The 21775-nt window shown below is 37.4% G+C and overlaps 4 protein-coding genes across 4 annotated transcripts; all 4 read left to right on the forward strand.

The window, feature by feature from the left end:
• The first annotated feature begins 3845 nt into the window (after positions 1 to 3845).
• LOC128514483 (trace amine-associated receptor 13c-like) lies at positions 3846 to 4877 on the forward strand. Its single transcript, XM_053488361.1, has one exon. The coding sequence runs from the start codon at positions 3846 to 3848 to the stop codon at positions 4875 to 4877; it is 1032 nt and encodes a 343-aa protein (XP_053344336.1).
• Positions 4878 to 6861: 1984 nt separating this feature from the next.
• Positions 6862 to 7911, forward strand: LOC128513061 (trace amine-associated receptor 13c-like). The gene has a single exon (XM_053486681.1). The coding sequence runs from the start codon at positions 6862 to 6864 to the stop codon at positions 7909 to 7911; it is 1050 nt and encodes a 349-aa protein (XP_053342656.1).
• A 6413-nt stretch (positions 7912 to 14324) lies between these two features.
• Positions 14325 to 15368, forward strand: LOC128512989 (trace amine-associated receptor 13c-like). The gene has a single exon (XM_053486568.1). It carries the CDS (start codon positions 14325 to 14327, stop codon positions 15366 to 15368), a length of 1044 nt encoding a protein of 347 aa, XP_053342543.1.
• Positions 15369 to 20344: 4976 nt separating this feature from the next.
• Positions 20345 to 21379, forward strand: LOC128514579 (trace amine-associated receptor 4-like). Its single transcript, XM_053488399.1, has one exon. It carries the CDS (start codon positions 20345 to 20347, stop codon positions 21377 to 21379), a length of 1035 nt encoding a protein of 344 aa, XP_053344374.1.
• Positions 21380 to 21775: the final 396 nt, after the last annotated feature.

Genomic DNA, 21775 nt, shown 5'->3' on the forward strand with positions numbered 1-21775 from the left:
GGTTTGCAATGTGTTCACCCTATTGGGGATGGTTGTTTGGGTTGGGGGCTTCGGCCATGTTTGTGTGTGGAGTGTGGGTGACCTGTTGAATCAGTGTGAGTGTGCTCCAGTTTATGCTAAGGCTAAATTGGATGTAGGTTCTCGTGTGAATGTGCTGATCATGCTATACATGCTGTGTGCAAAATAAAGTACTCCCAGCCATTGCATTGGGCAGCGATTAAGCTCACTCGTCTCTCCAACATCTTTTCCGGCGGTAAAACGATACTATATATAAGATCAAACCATATGAGATTTCCAACAAAGACCTTGACCTGCTAAGTCATGTCTGCTGAACATGCCCAATATTTTTATTATACTGTTTGTGGTGTTGGTGCATGTGCTTCACTCATATAGTCAACATCCATGTGTGTGTACTGTTTATTACTGTATAACACTGTGACCATGTGTGTGCGCATAAAGCAAAAGCAAGTGTCATGACAGGTTCCTTGTTAAAAATCTAGTTTCCAGAGTCTCTCTATACTGTATGTCAGAAAGCACTCTGTTATTGTGTTTATGCACGCTTGTGTCATTAGAAATTTATATATATATATATATATACAGTGGTGTGAAAAACTATTTGCCCCCTTCCTGATTTCTTATTCTTTTGCATGTTTGTCACACTTAAATGTTTCTGCTCATCAAAAACCGTTAACTATTAGTCAAAGATAACATAATTGAACACAAATATACAGTTTTTAAATGAAGGTTTACGTTATTAAGGGAGAAAAAAAAACTCCAAATCTTCATGGCCCTGTGTGAAAAAGTGATTGCCCCCCTTGTTAAAAAATAACTTAACTGTGGTTTATCAGACCTGAGTTTAATTTCTGTAGTCACCCCCAGGCCTGATTACTGCCACACCTGTTTCAATCAAGAAATCCTTTAAATAGGAGCTACCTGACACAGAGAAGTAGACCAAAAGCACCTCAAAAGCTAGCCATCATGCCAAGATCCAAAGAAATTCAGGAACAAATGAGAACAAAAGTAATTGAGATCTATCAGTCTGGTAAAGGTTATAAAGCCATTTCTAAAGCTTTGGGACTCCAGCGAACCACAGTGAGAGCCATTATCCACAAATGGCAAAAACATGGAACAGTGGTGAACCTTCCCAGGAGTGGCCGGCCGACCAAAATTACCCCAAGAGCCCAGAGACAACTCATCCGAGAGGCCACAAAAGACACCAGGACAACATCTAAAGAACTGCAGGCCTCACTTGCCTCAATTAAGGTCAGTGTTCACGACTCCACCATAAGAAAGAGACTGGGCAAAAACGGCCTGCATGGCAGATTTCCAAGGCGCAAACCACTTTTAAGCAAAAAGAACATTAAGGCTCGTCTCAATTTTGCTAAAAAACATCTCAATGATTGCCAAGACTTTTGGGATAATACCTTGTGGACCGACGAGACAAAAGTTGATCTTTTTGGAAGGTGCGTGTCCCGTTACATCTGGCGTAAAAGTAACACAGCATTTCAGAAAAAGAACATCATACCAACAGTAAAATATGTTAGTGGTAGTGTGATGGTCTGGGGTTGTTTTGCTGCTTCAGGACCTGGAAGGCTTGCTGTGATAGATGGAACCATGAATTCTATTGTCTACCAAAAAATCCTGAAGGAGAATGTCCGGCCATCTGTTCGTCAACTCAAGCTGAAGCGATCTTGGGTGCTGCAGCAGGACAATGACCCAAAACACACCAGCAAATCCACCTCTGAATGGCTGAAGAAAAACAAAATGAAGACTTTGGAGTGGCCTAGTCAAAGTCCTGACCTGAATCCTATTGAGATGTTGTGGCATGACCTTAAAAAGGCGGTTTATGCTAGAAAACCCTCAAATAAAGCTGAATTACAACAATTCTGCAAAGATGAGTGGGCCAAAATTCCTCCAGAGCGCTGTAAAAGACTTGTTGCAAGTTATCGCAAACGCTTGATTGCAGTTATTGCTGCTAAGGTTGGCCCAGCCAGTTATTAGGTTCAGGGGGCAATTACTTTTTCACACAGGGCCACGTAGGTTTGGATTTTTTTTCTCCCTAAATAATAAAAACCATCATTTAAAAACTGCATTTTGTGTTTACTTGTGTTATCTTTGACTAATAGTTAAATGTGTTTGATGATCAGAAACATTTTGTGTGACAAACATGCAAAAGAATAAAAAATCAGGAAGGGGGCAAATAGTTTTTCACACCACTGTATATATATATATATATATATATATATATATATATATATATATATAAAACACACAAAAAAAAAACAGAAACAACAAAAAACACAAATAGGCTATGGGCACCTGACTGCTAGCATGGATAAAGTAAAAATCAAAAAACACACAGAATGAACTGTAGAGTAATGTTGCAGTGTCCAAACCCTATGTTTGAGTGATTTTATTTTATTTTATTTTATTATTATTTTTTTTTTTATAGTGAGATCCTTAGCAATGCAACAAGCTTTCAACCTAAAGCTGGAGAACACCACATAACTCCATATTAGTTGTAACTTAAAAAGCTAAATTTGAGTTTTATTTTAGCATCAATGTCACATGGCATGTGGTGGGACATATTAGGGAGCATGTGAACTCGAGGTTTATGTGTTGTAAGCAGGGCAAATAAACAATGATAAAGATCTGAACAACTTTTTACAAGGGTACAGGAATAGCATTCGATAATTGCTTGAAGTTATGGGAAACACAAATGATCAACGAAGGTAAAACAGGGGGAACCAACAGGGCGTGGGTCTTTTGTGTAAGGCCCAGGGTCACCTAAGGTTTAACAGTGAATCTATGGAGCAACAGCTAGCATGTTTGATGTGATTGCACAGAACAGCAACTGTACATGAAAAAGTGAATGCTGGCTAGAGAGAGTAGGAGCCCTTGACCTCTGCAATTACAAGAAAAGAACCATACCTGCTGCCAAGCAAGCGCTGACTGAGCCAGAGCCACATACATGATATAGGACTATATGTAATGTAAATAAAAACCTTCTTGGTTGCATGGAGATTCATCCATATATGAGTAAATTATTTATTTACTTAACCATGTATATACATTTTACCATATATGAGTAATACTGGGTATTGGATCGTTTTTAGCCATGCTTTACTGGAAAACCCTGGCTTCTGCCATTTATGTGTAGCTTACTTCGACACATACAGTAGCACCTAAATAAACATTGTTTTAGACAAATAAAACACAAATAACACATGCATTTCCTAATGTATGTCACAATATTCCCTAATGGCAGTGGCCTGTTTTAGCAGGATAATCCACCATGACACAGTGCAAATATTGTTTAGAAATGGTTTGAGGAACATGAGAGAGAGTCCACGGTACTGACTTGGTTTTGTCGAGTTGAAGTGTCGGAGCTCTTTTGGTGGCAAAGAAATGACCTAAACAATATTAAGCAGATGGTTTTGATGTTATGATTGATCAGTGTCAAATAATTATGTCACAATTATTAAACTAGCTGTACAAACAATTTATAGCTTCCAAAAGATGTTAAACACTCCTGGACATGGCTACTAAGAGACCCATCCGTCTGTAGAGTAAAAGTGTTGTTTTTGATACTTAAAAAATATGCTTGTTATTCAGATAGATCTTTGCATGACAGTTGTATTTCCACTTTATTCAAAAGTGAATGTAACTTTGTTCCTATTGGCCTATCATCTCTCATGTGGCCCTGTTTATTGACTGCAAAGCACATATAACTTTCAATACTTCCGTGGGAAAGTAAGAACTATTTCATTCATCACTTCTATAGACTGCATGTCAAGGACAGGCCCACTTTTTTCCAGATGCTCACAACAGATTTGTGTTAAACGATGCCAGAAACTCCAAATGTATCTTTGGAAGAATACTGTTTTCCTGAATCGAATGTTTCTTGTTTCAAAGCTTCGTACTGTATGACAACTAAAACAGTGTTATATTTTTTACTGGTGTGTGCGATGGCCATTACAATTCTAGGGAACTCTGTTGTCATTATCTCCATAGCTCATTTTAAACAACTTCACACACCTACAAACATTTTAGTGATGTCTCTGGCACTGGTGGATCTGCTTCTGGGAATCACAGTCATGCCGCTTAGCATGGTCAGGTCTGTGGATGGCTGCTGGTATCACGGTGAAGAATTGTGCTTTTTACACTCAAGTTTTGACATGTGTCTCACTGGTGCATCAATCTTCCATCTAATTTCTATTGCAATTGATCGATATCAAGCCGTGTGTTATCCACTTCAGTACCCTACAAGAGTGACTAAATCTGTCGCATGGTTTATGGCAGTTATGAGTTGGATTGCCTCTGTCGTGTACTCTTATACGCTCCTATGTTCAAAAGCAAATTTGGAACAATTAGATGATTATATTGCATCCGTAAGTTGTCTGGGGTATTGTGAACTTTTGTTTAATGAACTATGGGCATCAATGGATGCATGCATATGTTTCTTTTTACCATGCTGTGTTATGTTTTGTCTGTATGCAAAAATATTTTTCATTTCAAAGAAACATGCAAGAAAAATTGAGGATGTAAAGCAGGGCAAAAATGAGAAGAATTTAACAAGGTTTTCACAAAAAATGAAACATGAGAACAAAGCAGCAAAAACTCTTGGTATTGTTGTAGGAGCCTTTATTTGTTGCTGGATGCCATTTTTTGTCACATCTGTACTCGATCCCTTCATTAACTTTGCTACCCCTTTAGTACTTTCTGATGTCTTTGTCTGGTTGGGTTACATTAATTCAACCTTAAACCCCATTATATATGGCCTTTTCTACCCTTGGTTTAGAAAAACACTATCACTCATTGTTACACTAAAAATATTTGCTCCTCAGTCCTCTGACATCAAAGTTTATACATCATGACAGCAACTCATCCATGACTTAAAATTTATCTGACAAGCAAAAAATATCTCCAGGGGGAAAAAAACGTAAATGCTTGAATTTGTAAAAATGTATCTGGGATTAAAATACTTTTAAAAAAAATGTTGTATGACATATAATCTATGTAGATTGACACTGACCATAAACATACAATGTATTTATATTCTTAGTCATAATAGAACATCAGACAGATCGCTGCCTTCAAAAGTTGTAGATTTTTTTCATTGCTCCAAAGTCCAAACTGATTTTTTGTCTAATTAACACGTGGTTGTCCTATGGCCACACAGCTGTTCAGTCCCAATCGCTTTTTTTCCCCCTTTGACCACATTTCTTCAGTAAAGTTGATGGTCCAGCACTATCTGTCCAGGTTTACTGACAAATTGGACAGTTATTAACCCAATTCCAGGAATTACAAGCAACTCCTCAGTTGTTTTTCTTGATGCAGGACAACATTTTGTCCGTTCTAATGTTTTGCAGGATCATGGGATTTATCTTTTGACAGAGCTGCTTAAGAAATGAGAAAATATTCACTATATTAGTAAGGGTCAAAGTAATTGTTTATTGTGTAGTAATCACATCTGGAATTTCCTCTGGGACCAATAATGAATAATTGAATGAATAAATGAATGAATGAATGAATCTATCTATCTATCTATCTATCTATCTATCTATCTATCTATCTATCTATCTATCTATCTATCTAATCACTGCAGCAATTTTTAAATTAAGCACTCTTAATTATTTGCTTATTTAAAGCCAAAGTACCCTCTTTTTAGTTTAGAGAATCTCTTTGTTAACAAAGTTACTGTATGATAATAGCTACATTATGTTTATTGCTTTCATTAAGAGGATTAAAATACTGTGCAAAATTCTTTTGCTTCATGCTAAAAAGGCTATTTTTTTATTTTTGTTATTTTTGTTATTACTCCTAAAATATTTGTCTCTTATTAGACTCAACATGTATACTTTTAATCAGTATACAAGCCAGTATATTATTTTTCTTCTTTGTCTTTCGGCTGTTCCCTTTCAGGGGTCGCCACAGCGAATCATCTGCCTCCATCTAACCCTATCCTCTGCATTCTCTTTTCTCACACCAACTAACTTCATGTTCGCTTTCACTGCATCCATAAATCACAAACCAGTATATTCTGTGCTTTAAAAGTAGCACTTCAGCTTGTGAAACTACTAAGGACAATCAATTGGCTAAAGCCTTCCTGCGTGTGATCTGTCATACACACAAAGTACAATTCGATGTCTGTGTGTGGCTCAGATGTTATTCCATGCCCTCCTTTAAGATTCCTCCATTGTGACCGCTACTATGCAGATGAAAGCTTTTGATTCTATCCCTACCCATTCCAACTTTGGCTGTCACTATTTTTAGGATGTCTATAGAAAGCAATGTGGAATTGAATGGCAAGGGCCAGCCACTGGGCTTCAAGAATGGCTCTTTTCAGTGGCGTAACCTCCTGCATTGTAAAGGTAAATTCCTAAATCATGGGTTTCACATAGTGTACAGTATGCCTTGCTGTCTAATTCTAAATCAATCTAAATTCCCCTAAAATCATGCCCTCCATGTAACTTGCCTTACACGATAAATTAAATGATATCCAGCAGGTCAAAAACTGCTGTGTGACCCAAAGTCCTTTATAACAATAAAACATTTTTTTTTGAGTAGCAGTATAAACAATTTATTGCTCATCAGTGATACTTTTGACATTGCTAAATATCTACATAAATATTTGTCCAGTAATAAGGTAACTGATGTGTTTACATAGCAATTTTATTTCTACTTGGAAGCAAAAGGCTCATAGGTGGAACCAACTTCATTCCTATTGGACTATAATTTCCCAGTTGGTCTATAAAGGCAATATAACTTTAAGCACTTCTATGGGTTGGTAAGGATAATTTTATTCATCCCTGTTTAAAACTGTATGTCCAAATGCTCTCAACAGATTCAATTTAAATGATGCCAGAAGTACTAAACTCAACTTTACCAAAAGATGTGGGTTTGACAACATACTGTTTTCCTGAATCAAATGTTTCTTGTGTGAAAGCCTATTACAACATAGCAACTAAAACAGTGTTATATTTTATACTGGTGTTTGCAATGACTTTGACAATTCTAGGGAACTCTGTTGTCATTATCTCCATAGCTCATTTTAAACAACTTCACACACCAACAAACATTTTGGTGATGTCTCTGGCACTGGTGGATCTGCTTCTGGGAATTACAGTCATGCCGTTCAGCATGATCAGGTCTGTGGAAGGATGCTGGTACTACAGTCAAGAATTCTGTTTTTTACACTCTAGTTTTGACATGTTCCTCACAACTGCATCAATCTTCCATCTGATTTCTATTGCTACAGATCGTTATGAAGCGGTGTGTTATCCACTTCAGTACCCTACAAGAGTAACAATACCTGCTGCATGGCTTATGGTAGCTATAAGTTGGACTGCAGCTGCAGTGTACTCTTATGGTCTTCTGTGTTCAAAAGCAAATGTGGAAAATTTATCTGAATACATTGTATCTATACATTGCCTGGGGTATTGTGGACTTTTGTTTAATGCACTATGGGCAGCATTGGATGCATGCATATGTTTCTTTTTACCATGCTCTGCCATGTTTTGTCTGTATGCACAAATATTTTTAATTTCAAAGAAACATAAACGGAAAATGGAGGGTGTGAAGCAGGGCAGGAGTGACATGAACTTAGCCAAGTTTTCACAAAGAGTAAAACATGAAAACAAAGCAGCAAAAACACTTGGTATTGTTGTAGGAACTTTCATTTGTTGCTGGATGCCATTTTTTATCACCTCACTACTTGATCCTTATATCACGTTTTCCACTCCACAAATACTTTTTGATGTTTTTGTCTGGTTGGGTTACTTTAATTCAGCTTTAAACCCCATTATATATGGACTTTTCTATCCATGGTTCAGAAAAACACTGTATCTCATTGTTACACTAAAAATATTTGCCCCACATTCATCAAACATAAAGGTTTATGCAACTTAGTAATAATAGCTGTAGTGATTTGTTTATTGATCCATATTACTAAAATGTATATAAATAAACTAACTTATCGTTCAATCCATTTCTTTTATTTCTTTATTTTTCCTGAGAACCCTTAAGTTTCTATGAGTACAAACATTTATTCATATGAAATAAGTTTCAGCAGTAAACACAAGTTTGATAATTTATTTTTCTTACTGTAAAGTCAACCGTGCAGCTAATGTTCTACTTTAAACTCTACAGCTTTTTATACTTATTATAATTTGTGTGGATTTTCCATCACTTACGATGAGAGGTGATAAGTGGTGCCTTTGTTAGATGCTTGCACAGAAACGACATTATTAATTGATTGCACCAGGGTTGGGTGTGTAATTGTGGTTGACTGGTCTACAATTAGGTCATGCTTAAAATGTGATCAGACATTTAATCTGCATACTACTTAATCTTCATTCTTTGTTGGCAACATTTTGACCTATTGGGACACAAACAGTTACCTTACCTATGGCATTTTAAGATTGCTAACAAAATGGCATGATTGCTACCTATGACATATATTCAGATTGCTAACATAAAGATAAGGTTGAAAATTTCCTTTTTGTCTGTCCTTGGCAAGTCCTCCAGAGTATTTTATTAAATATGTTATTTAACATTTACTATGGTTCAGTTTCTGTATTTGTGGTATCACTATTACTTTGCATGTAGAGACCATCACTGTTTTAGTTCCAATTATATATACAGTGGAACCTTGTATTACGAATATAATTCGTTCCGGAAGCAGGCTCGTATTCCAAAACACTCATAAACCATTTTACTCCAAAGGAAAAACGAAAACTCAAATTATTTGTTCCAAAAAAAGTCCCCCAAAAATTAATACATAAAAATAATTAACACGAAATATAAAGTAAAAATAAAACAAATTAATCTGGTGTTCGTTCTTCATACGTTGCTTGACACATCCGAGATGAATTGACACATCTAAGATGAGATCATTGTGCTAATTATGATGTGGCTAATTTGGTTCTTCAAGCTCACCTGTTGTTGATGATTAGTATAGCTGGATTGAGTTGTCTAGGATTATTGCGCGTTCGTGCATGGGTTTAAAACGCGATATGCATTGACAGTAGTAACATTGATGTGTATATACGTATATCTATCTCTCTCTCTCTCTCTCTCTCTCTCTCTTTATATATATATATATATATATATATATATATATATATATATATATATATATATATATATATGACATTAAAGATTAAAAATGACAAAAAGAGCAATTAATACAACTAGGATTTGATATATATATAATCAAATCCTAGTTGTATTAATTGCTCTTTTTGTCATCTTTAATGTCAGAGCCAGCAGTCAGTGGACCCATACAAACATGGGAACAAGTAGGAGTAAAGTACAAGAACATCTTACAAACTGGTAATATTTAGCATAGTTATCTTCATTTTCTTTTAAGACACTGGCAAAAATTTTATTTATATAGCGCTTTTAACAATGATCATTGTCTCAAAGCAGCTTCACAAAAATAAATGAAATTCTTTTAAAAAGAAGATTTTTTGGGCACTGCTGGGCTCTCACCAACAAAGCATCCAGCAAGTGACCCAGTCTCTTTCTTCCATCACCACTCAACTTCAGCAACTCTTAATTAACCACCTTCTGCTCGGATGCAAACCCCATGTCATGAACCATGGCTTCCGAACCCACAACCATGCGGTGAACTTGCTCCTTCCTTTCCCAATGCTCTTTGTTGTTGGAGCTTCAAGTGTCCCTCTTCCCCACAGAATGCTCAAAAGTGGCTTATGTGATCACGCTCCTCACTGACCGAGCACGTGACTAGGGAACTGCGGTGTGGGATGTTAACGATCCATGCTGCTCCTCTTTTAAATCATTCACGGAGAAGATGAAAAGGGTGTTTGACCGCTCCCATTCAGGCAAAGAGGCAGCTAGACATCTACTGGAGCTTAATTAAGGTTCTCGTTCTGCCTATAATTATACAATAAAGTTCTGTACGCTGGCTGCATCTACAAACTGGGATGCCCAAGCACTTTATGATGCCTTCCTCCATGGTCTATCTGAGGATGTTAAGGGCCACCTGATCAGACAGGAACTTCCCAGTAATCTAAACGGTCTCATGGATTTATCAGGGCATGTGGACGCACGTCTAACACAGAGACGCCGTCCTTAGGCTCCTCAGCCCACCTCTGGTTCCAGACCCTTGGCTCCACCCCTACATCCTTCCAACCCAGTCTCATCGCCAAGCCCCAGGTCAGACCCAGAACCCATGCAAGTGGATTGGGCCTGGATCTCTCCAGAGGAATGTCAACGAAGAATCCAATCAGGTTCCTGTCTCTATTGTGGCCAGGAAACTGCCACTATCATCCCCAGTGCCCGTTAAAAGCAAAGCCCCTCCGGTGAACCTAGCGGATCTGGAGGGTCCAGCCACTAACCATTTCCTTATCCCACGTCCGCTCCACCCAGCCCTTATTGTAGCGCAAGGTAGATCTCACACAATCTCTGCTTTAATTGATTAAATCAAAACAGAACCAAATTTACGGCTTAAAGGTTCAGGAACTTAACCTCCCAACGCAGACCTTGGACAACCCGTTAGCCATTCAGGCTCTCGATGGAACCCCTCTGCCAGTAATTACTCAGTGTATGGCTTCGATAACCCTACAGATTTCTGGTAACCACACCGAAGAGACGTCCTTCCTGATCATGAGGAACGCCCATTCGCCCTTGGTTTTCTGACGCCCCTTATTGACTGGGCCATAAAAACTATTCAAGAATGGAGTCCTTTTTGTCTGGAGTCCTGTCTCAGGTCAGCCCGAATGCTTCCATGGGTAGAGTATGCACACAATTCCCTACCCACAGCATCTACAGATCTCTCCCCATTCCAGTGTTGTCTAGGCTACCAGCCTTTCTTATTTCCATTCCAAGAGATGGAGGTGGCAGTTCCCCCTGCCCAAGCTTGTGTCGTTGCAAGAGGACCTGGCTGCGGGTGAGAGCTAGGCTTCGCAATTCAATATCCCATTCAAGCATCAGGCTGATCACCACCGTTCTACAGCCCCTACCTACCGTGTTGGACAGAGAGTTATGCTCGCCACCCACAACATCCACAATACGACACTCCCGCAAGATCTCTCCAAGGTTTATTAGGGGGGGTTGGGGGGTTTACTGTCACGAGCCTGCGCAACCAACCCAGTACATCCAGGTCATAACTCCACCCAAGGTTTTTCACGCTCCCCAAGCTGATTACCTAAGTGCACCTGTTACTAATCCTGGCATTCTACTCTTAGCTTTAAAAGGACGCCGCAAGTTCCACTCATCGCTGATGTATCTTACTTGCGTGCCTTTTGTCCCGTTTCACCAGCGTTTTCTCCTATTGCTCTATTTTTGTGTTCAACCTTGCCCGTTTTCTGGATTCTGTCTCGTGCCTAGCATTGGATAGTCTGTCTGTGTTTATCACTACGTGCATGACCTTGCAATCTCTCTGGACTTCGGATAAAGTACTTACGATTTGGATTCGCTCGTCCTCGCTGCTGGATTTCTGGATACCGACCCCTGCCTAGTAAAAACGACTCTTCTCATCCTTCAGTTCTCCTTCTTCGCAAGCCGGCTTTCATCCTGCGATACAGGCACTTCCATGTTCGCGGACCTTAGGAGAGCGCTCGTGCTGCGCGCCAACCTTCATTCTCACAGAGAAGAATTAAACCGGTGCTTTCTGCCTTCCATCCACTTCTATCCAAGCTGAGAGGATTCCCGCATTCTACTTCCGGGATTGTGGAGATTCCCTCACGTCATAGCCCTGCCTCCTCTCTTGTCACTAGAGGCTTTTCCAGTCCTTCAGTCACTAAGCACACACACACATGCACCACTACTCAGACTGCACCAATACACTAAACATTCCTAAATTTTAGTAAAACCTCTTAGAAAAACTGTCTGCTATTGGGTTTACTCTTATTCAGCCCTGCTCGTGACACCCCCTTCTCGTCTTACACACTTATCCTTCCTCCACTCTTTTCACACATTGTGTGCGCACAACGAAAATGCTATCGGAAAGATAAACAAGAAATCTCTCTAATCACACTCGATTGAGCGACACACTAATGGAAACACTGCTGTAATGTAATAAAATAAATGTAATTTAATTAATAATTGTTAATAAAATAAAACAAATTAACCTGCACTTTACCCTTGAAAAGAATTGTGACAGAGCAGTGTTTCTGTGTACAGCAAAGAGAAAGTGTGTGTGTGTGTGTGTGTGTGTGTGTGTGTGTGTGTGTGTGTGTGTGACTGGACACCGTGCTGCGCGCACACACACACACACACACACACACACAGACCCCTAAGAGTGTTTGTGTTGTCTTTTTTGTGCTTGAAAATCAAAGTGGTCACTTAAATATAGTGTTACGTCCCAGTCTAGAGTTGGGCCATACAGCAAAAGAATGGTTCAGGGTTCTATTTTAAACTGAATGAAAATGGCGGTATATGGCAGAAAGAACTAGATCCAATCATTAACTGTTGAAATAATGAGGTTTGTATATACAAAAAGAAATACACACACACACACATACACACACACACACACAACAGGAGGAGAATCAGTTTCAGGGTGGACCCAGGCTAAAATAATAAACCAAATGGTATTTATATTTAGTGGCTAGATTACCTGCAAAAGAAAAGAGAAAAAAAACAGAAATAGACTAAACCAAAAACAGTGAATAAATTCCCACTTCCCAAAATAAATGGCAGCCACGCCCTTACTACTAGTGAGTGCACAAACATACAGTAAAATTATCTACAAATATATGCAAAGACCAACCCCAAGTCAAGGGGAGGCAAAAAGTCAAAACCAGAATACACAACCAAATATCAAAACGCCAAAATCACAATCTCTTTTCTCTTTCCCGCGTCTCTCTCCGGTTTATATATGGTCGCGCTAGTCGATGACATCACTCTCAAGGTGGAAGCAACTGTGTGTTAGGTCAGGTAGATGCCGATGTGGGGACAGTCAGAAAACCTGGAGTGAAGTCTGGAGGGGCGCGCAACCAGAACATGATACACACACGCAAGCGCAACAAAGCATTTATACAAAGCACAATATTTTTATTGTTTTATCATTTTCTTTAATTTGTTTTACTCAGTAGCGAATATGACTTAAAATGTAGTGAATTACAATACTTCAAACAAAACATACTTAAGTAAAAGTAAAATTACAGATTTTAAAAACTACTTTAAAAAGTAGAAATACCCAAACAAACTACTCAATTATAGTATTGTGAGTAAATGTTATTCGTTACTTTCCACCTCTAGAAACTTGCTTTTGCTTTACACACGCGCTGTACACACACGCATAAAGACACAAAATAAAATATGTTTTACACACACACAAACGTCGTCGCAGTGTTATAGTAAACAGCAGAGGAGACGATTACCCACAATTCCGAAGCGCAAGAGAGAGAAAAATCATTGGCTCAGTTGTGACGTTCGGCGTCAAAACAAGAAGTGCATGCGTGATACATTATACTCGGCACTCGTGAATTAAGAACACTAACTTAACACAAAGCAGTTAACATATTACTCAATATGATAATGTGTTAAATGTTTAGCAGCTAGAAGCTCAACTTGATTAATATAATAAGTGATGTAGGATTAACAAACTATGGTCAATTGCTTAAATACTTTTAGATATGGCACTTAATAATGTGCCCAATAAATCAGTCTTAAAATGTATTTTATTGCCATATCTTGATCCATTATATGAAGCAGTTACATTATTATTATTATTATTATTATTATTATTATTATTATTTGTTTCTTCTACTATTCACATTGCTGCAGTTCTAAAAAATTTTAAAGAGTGACCTTGGATCCTTGTCTCATTATTACAAACATTATTTGTTTTATTTTCTATAAATAAAACAAAGTTATAAACATCAGGTTACATTTTGGTCAACTAAATCTCAGTTTCCACTCACTCTAACATGTAGAATCATATTCCAATAGCTCTGTATGGGTTACAAGGTCAACATTTCATCTTCTCATACTTATTACTGATTCCTGCTTTAAAAAGCCAATATGGTTTCAAACCCTTCTACTAAGCACACTTCAGGATGAGTTGTCATGCATTTCTGAAACTCAAATTTGCTCTTTTTAATTTATTTGTGTCTGTAAAGTATGACAGTTTAATTCATAAAAAGGTGGTATTTGCATCCTGTACAGTAAACTACAGTTTTGTTTTTTTGTTTTGTTTTTTTTCCTATTGGACCATCATCTCCCAGGTGGTCTATCTTCTCAGCCAGAAAGTGAATATAATTCATTGCATCAGTTACAGTAAGAATTATTTTGATAAGAACTATTTGTTCCTGCAGCACTCTTTATTTTTGTTTTTGTATCTTAGTTAAAAGATGTCAGAAGTTCTAAATCCAGCTTTACTAAAAGAAACAAATTGGAAAGACAAATGTTTTCCGGATTCAAATGCCTCTTGTTTAAAAAACTCCTATCATACAGCAACTCAAACAGCAATATATTTGTTCCTGCTATTAGCAATGAGTATTACCATTCTAGGGAATGCTGTGGTCATCATCTCCATAGCTCATTTTAAACAACTTCACACACCTACAAACATTTTGGTGATGTCCCTGGCACTGGCTGATCTAATTGTGGGAGTAATTGTAATGCCGTTCAGCATGATCAGATCTGTAGATGGTTGCTGGTACTTTGGCCAGGAATTCTGCCTTTGGCATTCTAGTTTTGATGTCTTCCTTACAACTGCATCAGTCTTCCACTTGATTTGTATCGCTATTGATCGATATGAAGCTGTGTGTTATCCACTTCAGTACCCTACAAGAGTAACTACACCAATTGTGTGGCTTATGGTAGCAATAAGTTGGATTGCAGCTGCAGTGTATTCATTCGGCCTCCTTTTTTCAAAAGCAAACGTAAAAGGCTTAGATGAATACATTGCGTCTACATATTGTCTGGGATACTGCAATATTTTGTTCAATGCACTGTGGTCTGTTTTGGATACATGTATATGTTTCATGTTGCCTTGCTCTGTTATGGGTTTTTTATATGCCAAAATATTTCTTATTTCTAAAAAACATGCAAGAAATGTTGATGGTGTGAAACAGGGCAAAAATTATATAACCAAGTTTTCACAAAAAGCAAAACATGAGAACAAAGCAGCAAGAACTCTTGGTATTGTTGTAGGTGCATTTAATTTGTGCTGGATGCCATTTTACATCAACTCTCTCATTGATCCTTATGTAAACTTTGCTACCCCTGGGGTCCTTTTTGATATTTTTGTCTGGTTAGGTTACATTAATTCAACTTTAAATCCTATAATATATGGTCTTTTTTATCCATGGTTCAGGAAAACACTTTATCTCATGCTTACACTAAAAATATTTTCTCCAAATTCTTCTGATATTAAAGTGTATGCAACTTAAAAGCCAAATTCTGTTTTACATGACTTATAACTTTTAAAAGGAATTCTTATCCTCATTCATGCACATACGTAAGCACTTTTTAATCCACAACTTAGACATGTAGATGATTTCATAAATGATTACATTTTTAAGGGGAAAAAAATAATTTCATATGCTAATACACTTTCCTTAAGAAACAAACAAACAAAAAAAAATCTGCCAATTAAGTTTTGGAACACTTACTGTTTACAACATAGAATTAATTATAACATATCAAAGCATATTATAACTTTTACTAATTATTATTTTAGATATAAGTTACACAAAAAAAAAAAATCCAGCAAAAAATCCAGCATTTCTCGTTTACTTACATCTACTCCTTAAAGTGCTAAATATAAAACAAAAATATGATTTACAATATATTGTTTAGGTAATTACAAGTAGCAGCAGCAATATGTCTATGATGAAAGTGTTATAGGTTTGTGTCATAAACTCAAATCCTTTATACTATTTTTGTATCTAGTCATATAGACTTTTTATTGTGAGAAACGTTTAAGGGTTTATACCTAAAACTATGAAAATAAAATTGCTTACGGAAAACTTTTAGATTAATGTGATGTATGATGTATTTTGATCCACAAGCCAAGATTTTTTAATTTGCACATGCATGCTGTTTCACTGGACTGACGAGTTCCTTTTAGTGTCATATAAAAGTCACTTGTAATTATGAATGTTAACCATAAAGCAAATCGGATCTGACCAATAAAGCAGGAATAAGCAATGTGGCTTATAATGTAAACATATCCCTAATGACAACTATTAGCATAATTTCTTGATGATTAGAGTGTTAGTTATCTTGCATACCTTTCTAAATGATTTTACAACATATAAAAAATTCAATAATTGAATGCAATAACATAACTCAATTAATATACTGTATATTATACTGAACACGTAAGCGGTATTCTAGTTCTACCGCTGCGCCTCACAATGGCAGCATTTGGGTTTGTGCGTTTGTTGGCTTTTACCGCTCATTCATAATCATAATCAAAGTACTAAAATTACAGTATAAATTTAAATTAGATTAAATCTTATTAGGATCGAATTTAGGTAAAGTAAACAATAACACAGTGAGCCTTTAGATTGTATCATGTGTAAGTAGAAAAGCTTCGTGTGTAGGTTTTTTTTTTTCATCTTATATTTTGTGTTCTTTGAATTTGTAGTAGATTTATTACCTGAAATTAATATAAAATACACGTTAAACTAATTTACAATCACAGTACTAAAATTACAGTACAAATTTAGAATTTGTATTAAATACAGGCGTTTCTTATTTGCATCGAATTTAAGCAAAGTAAATGTTAACACAGTGAACCTTTATATTTTATCATGTGTATCACTTGCATAACCAGAAAACTCTGGGTGTGCGTCAGAAAAAGTGGGTGGGCCACAGGTGTGGTCAAATTAATGGGCAAAATATATATAAATATAAAAAAGGATATAAGATCCATAGCGTTTATAAGACTCTACTTATATTAAAGCGCACTCACATTGACGACAAAAAGTTATGATTTTGTCAAATAATGAAAGCAAACCGGGATACAGCGCTATTTCCGATCGGTGAACTTATGCGCCCCAGGAAATGAACCGAAACTCTGTGTATGCTTGTTTCACAAATGTGAAAAATATACCGTGCACGGACTTGTCATGGTTCACGATGGGACCTGCCATGGTCCAGGCAGCTATTCGACATGGCTCCTACTGTAGTCGTGCGGAAACAGCTCTGACACTCGAATGCGCACACACTAATGGACTCATTTTTACCTTTTAAAAGAATCATGAGAATCATTTTAAACATGTGTGTGTGTGTGTGTGTGTGAAGGTGAGAGGGGAAGGGGTGAATGTGAGAGTAGGAGGGGTGTGTGTCTGAAGGCGAGAGGTAGGAGGGGTGTGTGTCTGAAGGCGAGAGGTAGGAGGGGTGTGTGTGAAGGGGCACGATGTACAATGATGCGTGCGCGCACACACATAATGAGGTTAGTGCAGGCCGAACACAGGGAGAGAGAAAAAAGTGTGACCAAGCAGGGAAGATGATTAATTAGCAGTTTTAATGGATCTGGCCGGCCACATTGATAACCACCATCATTTCAGACAGCAAGGGAGCGGGCACACATTGAAAGAGAACAGTTCCTCCTCGTTGACTAAACCCACTCCTGAGGCATTGACGAAGGGAGAAAGCTTGATTCTACTCAGCCAAGCAGGTCACATAGACAGCTTTTGAACTGTTGCAGGGGGCACTGTTCCAAATTATTATGCACAACAGAGTTAAAACATTTTATAGGTTGAGTAAATGAACTGAAAATGGACTTTTGTTGAATTTGCAGATTTAGGAGGTCATATTTACTAAAATCAAAAGCTATTTCAATCAAAAACATCCTAACAGGGCATGTTACATCTTAACATTGGACCCCTTCTTTGATATCACCTTTACAATTCTTGCGTCCATTGAACTTGTGAGTTTTTGGACAGTTTCTGCTTGAATTTCTTTGAGGGATGTCAGAATAGCCTCCCAGAGCTGCTGTTTTGATGCGAACCGCCTCCCACCCTCATAGATCTTTTGAGGATTCTCCAAAGGTTCTCAATGGGGTTGAGGTCAGGGGAGGATGGTGGCCACATCATGAGTTTCTCTTCTTTTATGCTCATAGCAGCCAATGACACAGAGGTATTCTTTGCAGCATGAGACGGTGCATTGTCGTGCATGGAGATGATTTTGTTACGGAAGGCACGGTTCTTCTTTTTGTACTATGGAAGAAAGTCGTCAGTCAATATACTTTGCAGAGGTCATTTTCACACCTCCAGGGACCCTAAAGAGGCCTACCAGCTCTCTCCCCATGATTCGGCCCAAAACATGACTCTGGCACCTCCTTGCAGCCTTGTTGGGACATGGTGGCCAGCCACCAACCATCCACTACTTCATCCATCTGGACCATCCAGGGTTGCACGACACTCATCAGTAACCGAGACTGTTTAAAAATTAGTGTTCATGTATGCCTGGGCCCACTGCAACTGTTTCTGCTTGTGAACATTGATTAGGAGTGGCTAAATAGTAGGTTTCTGCACAACTGCAAGCCTCTAAAGTATCCTACACCTTGAGGTTCGCAGGACTCCAGTGGCACCAGAAGCTTCAAATACCTGTTTGCTTCTTTGTTATGGCATTTCAGCAGCTGCTCTCTAAATCCGATGAATTTGCCTTTATCTGCATGAACCTGTCTGTGCGCTGAATCAGCCACAAACGTCTTCACAGTACGATGATCACGCTTAAGTTTTCATGAAATGTCTAATGTTTTTATACCTTGTCCAAGGCATTGCAATATTTGACACTTTTCGGCAGCAGGAAGATCCTTTTTTCTTTTCCATATTGCTTGAAACCTGTGGCCTGCTTGTGGAACAACCTTATTCAGTACTTTTCCTTTAATTGGGCTTACACGTCTCTGAGATTCATTTCAGTTATCCAAAGAGCCCTGAGACACAATACCATCCATGAGTTTGATTTAAAAACTAAATATTTAATGTTTATGACACTTACATCCAATTTGCATAATAATTTGGAACACGGTGTACATATATGTTGGTGCCTTTTGGTTTAACTAATGCACCTGTCATTTTCCAAGCCTTTATTAATCATGCCTTAAGAACCATTTAACATGTCTGCATTCATCTACATGAATGATATTCTAATCTTTTCTTACTCCCTGAACACATGAATCATGTTTGCCAGGTTTTATAGTGGCTGCTAAAAAATTAACTTTTGATCAAGACAAATAAGTGGTATATTTTATCAGGAGTCCATCTCTTATTTTTTCCAAGCAAGATATCTCCCTCCAAGGTCCAGATGGAACCAACCAAATTCAAGGTTATCATTGACTGGCCCACACCCACCTCCAGACTGGAGCTCCAATGTACCTTAGGGTGAGACCGCACCTTGTCTCTTGTCCAGCAACATTTCTGGTGGGCAACTATGAGGGAAGATATCCTCGGCTTTGTGGCAGCATGTGACACATGTACCAGAAACAAATCCTCTCGGTTTATAATCTGGCACGTAACTGCTCATAACTTATAACTCATTTATACTCAAAATTCTAATTTTACTTAAAGTTTTCATAGTGAGACTATCATCTAAGCCTGTTTTTATGAGAATTTATTTTTTACACAACAGGAAAACATAACACTGAGCATAACAGCTTTAACATGTTCAGCATGGCAGCATTTACATGTTTCCTGGACTGGTTAATTAATCTTAATTCATTCTTACAGTATATTTATACTGATTGTAGGCAACTTTTGTTAGAAATCTATAGGATTAAGGTAAACAATCTGACAATGTTGGAAAAAGATTAAAACACCTTCTTACTCCTCAGGTAGTTTGTGACAACATCACTGAAAATTCAGCACTGGACACAAAGCTTCAGTCATGCACAGAAAATGTACCCGTTTCTGTTTGGTTTATGATTGTAATTCTGTATTGTGTAACAATAGGTTTGACTTAACATTTGTTGAATCTGGTTTTGTTTGTAATTCTGTATGACAACATAAATAACTGACTTAAAATTAGTTTATTCATAACTAACAGAAAGCATTAGGATTTGAAATGACTACTAAGTATTATCAGCAAGAAAGCTGATAACAACAATGGGGTTGCTAGCTAATTATAAACAACCCTTCACCAAGAACAAAGTGACCTTCATATGGTGATGTCACATTAAAGTATTTCTATTGGTTGCTTTTTAAACAGAAAAATATATATAAGATATCAGAGAGCAATGTCTTATTTTTATTTGCTATTTCCTTTTTGAGGATATGCAAACGCTACCTGTAAGATGTTAATGTGATTTATAAACTAAAGTAGATTTCAAGTGTCTTGGTTTATGTTCATTTATTTGCTGATATTGATATAATTAAGCAGGATTTTCCTTGTAAAGGATACGTGTGGATTTGTTTGGATGGACACACTGTTTATGAACAACACTGATGTGGAGGTTTTGCTTCTCTGCTTCCCACATGAGCCTGACTCCTGTCTACAAACGACACGTTTCTTTGTCATAAGAGTGGCCATGTACTTCTTAACACTAACTACAATCCTTATGACTGTTTTTGGAAATCTGCTGGTCATCATCACAATTTCCCATTTTAAGCAGTTCCATTTGCCAACTAACTTCATCGTCCTGTCTTTAGCCTTTGTGGACTTTATGTTGGGCTGTCTGGTCATGCCTTTCAGTATGGTGAGATGGGTGGAAGGCTGCTGGTTCTTGGGAGATCTGTTATGTCAAATCCATTCCAGTTTAGACATGACTCTAAGTGTTGCATCTATCCTGCACCTGTGTTTGGTTTCTATCGACAGGTACATGGCTATTACTGACCCTCTGGGTTATAAGGCAAAGGTGACAAATGGAAATGTCATCGTTTGTATCGCCATCATTTGGATTTTTTCTTGCATGTTCAGCTTTGGAATTGTGTTTTCCAAAATTAACATTGATGGTCTGGATGAACAAATGTTAAACTCTTGTGTTGGGAATTGTGCTTTGATTTTTAACAAGGAATGGGGTGTTATTGCTCCACTTCTTAACTTTTATATTCCAGGAGCTATAATGACCTGTTTGTACCTCAAAATATTTTATGTAGCAAAAAAACAGGCCAGATTAATTTCTGACAGGACCACTACACTTACATCTGTTGAAACAAAAAAACACATATCAGATCAGAGGGAGAGAAAAGCAGCTAAAACTCTCGGTATTGTTATGGGTGTTTTTCTTCTATGTTGGCTTCCTTTTTTTCTCACCACAGTTAGTGATCCATTTCTCAACTTTTCAACGCCTCTTGAGGTTTTTGATGCACTGGTCTGGTTTGGTTATTTTAATTCCATGTTTAACCCTCTAATCTATGGATTTTTCTATCCACGTTTTCAGAAAGCATTTAAAATCATAATTGTAAGATACCTTTTTCACCTGAAAAACTCAAACAACTTAGTGCTTCAGTGATTTTAAGGTATAATTGTTAGTGGTATAAAAAGCAGTTCTAATGTTCATAACCTGGATTATGTTTCTATATTGGTATTCATAATCATTTCCTTTTGAATTTTAGGGTCAAGCTATATACACAATAATTTGTGTTTTGGGTCAGAAAGGTTTAAAATATTTACAGAAAAGACTGTAAATAGTATTCAAGTAGGGGAAGTGAGAGTAAAAAAGCAGAAATCGTACTTCAGATAAAATTATTTAGAGCTTAAAGTGCCAAAAACTGACGTGGATGTGCACACTGTAAAATTTTAAAGAGAATAAGGTGTGATTATGCCCAAATTGTAAAAAAAACAAAACAATAACCATATGAAATGTATCATAGGGTTTTATGGCATACAACGATGGAAAAATCAGCAT

This window comes from Clarias gariepinus, chromosome 2 (genome assembly GCF_024256425.1).
Source record: "Clarias gariepinus isolate MV-2021 ecotype Netherlands chromosome 2, CGAR_prim_01v2, whole genome shotgun sequence".
Classification (NCBI taxonomy): domain Eukaryota; kingdom Metazoa; phylum Chordata; class Actinopteri; order Siluriformes; family Clariidae; genus Clarias; species Clarias gariepinus.

Bases quoted from the DNA above. Each gene is read 5' to 3' on its own strand.
- LOC128514483 (XM_053488361.1), top strand. From the start codon at position 3,846: ATGCCAGAAACTCCAAATGTATCTTTGGAAGAATACTGTTTTCCTGAA.
- LOC128512989 (XM_053486568.1), top strand. From the start codon at position 14,325: ATGTCAGAAGTTCTAAATCCAGCTTTACTAAAAGAAACAAATTGGAAA.
- LOC128514579 (XM_053488399.1), top strand. From the start codon at position 20,345: ATGGACACACTGTTTATGAACAACACTGATGTGGAGGTTTTGCTTCTC.
- LOC128513061 (XM_053486681.1), top strand. From the start codon at position 6,862: ATGCCAGAAGTACTAAACTCAACTTTACCAAAAGATGTGGGTTTGACA.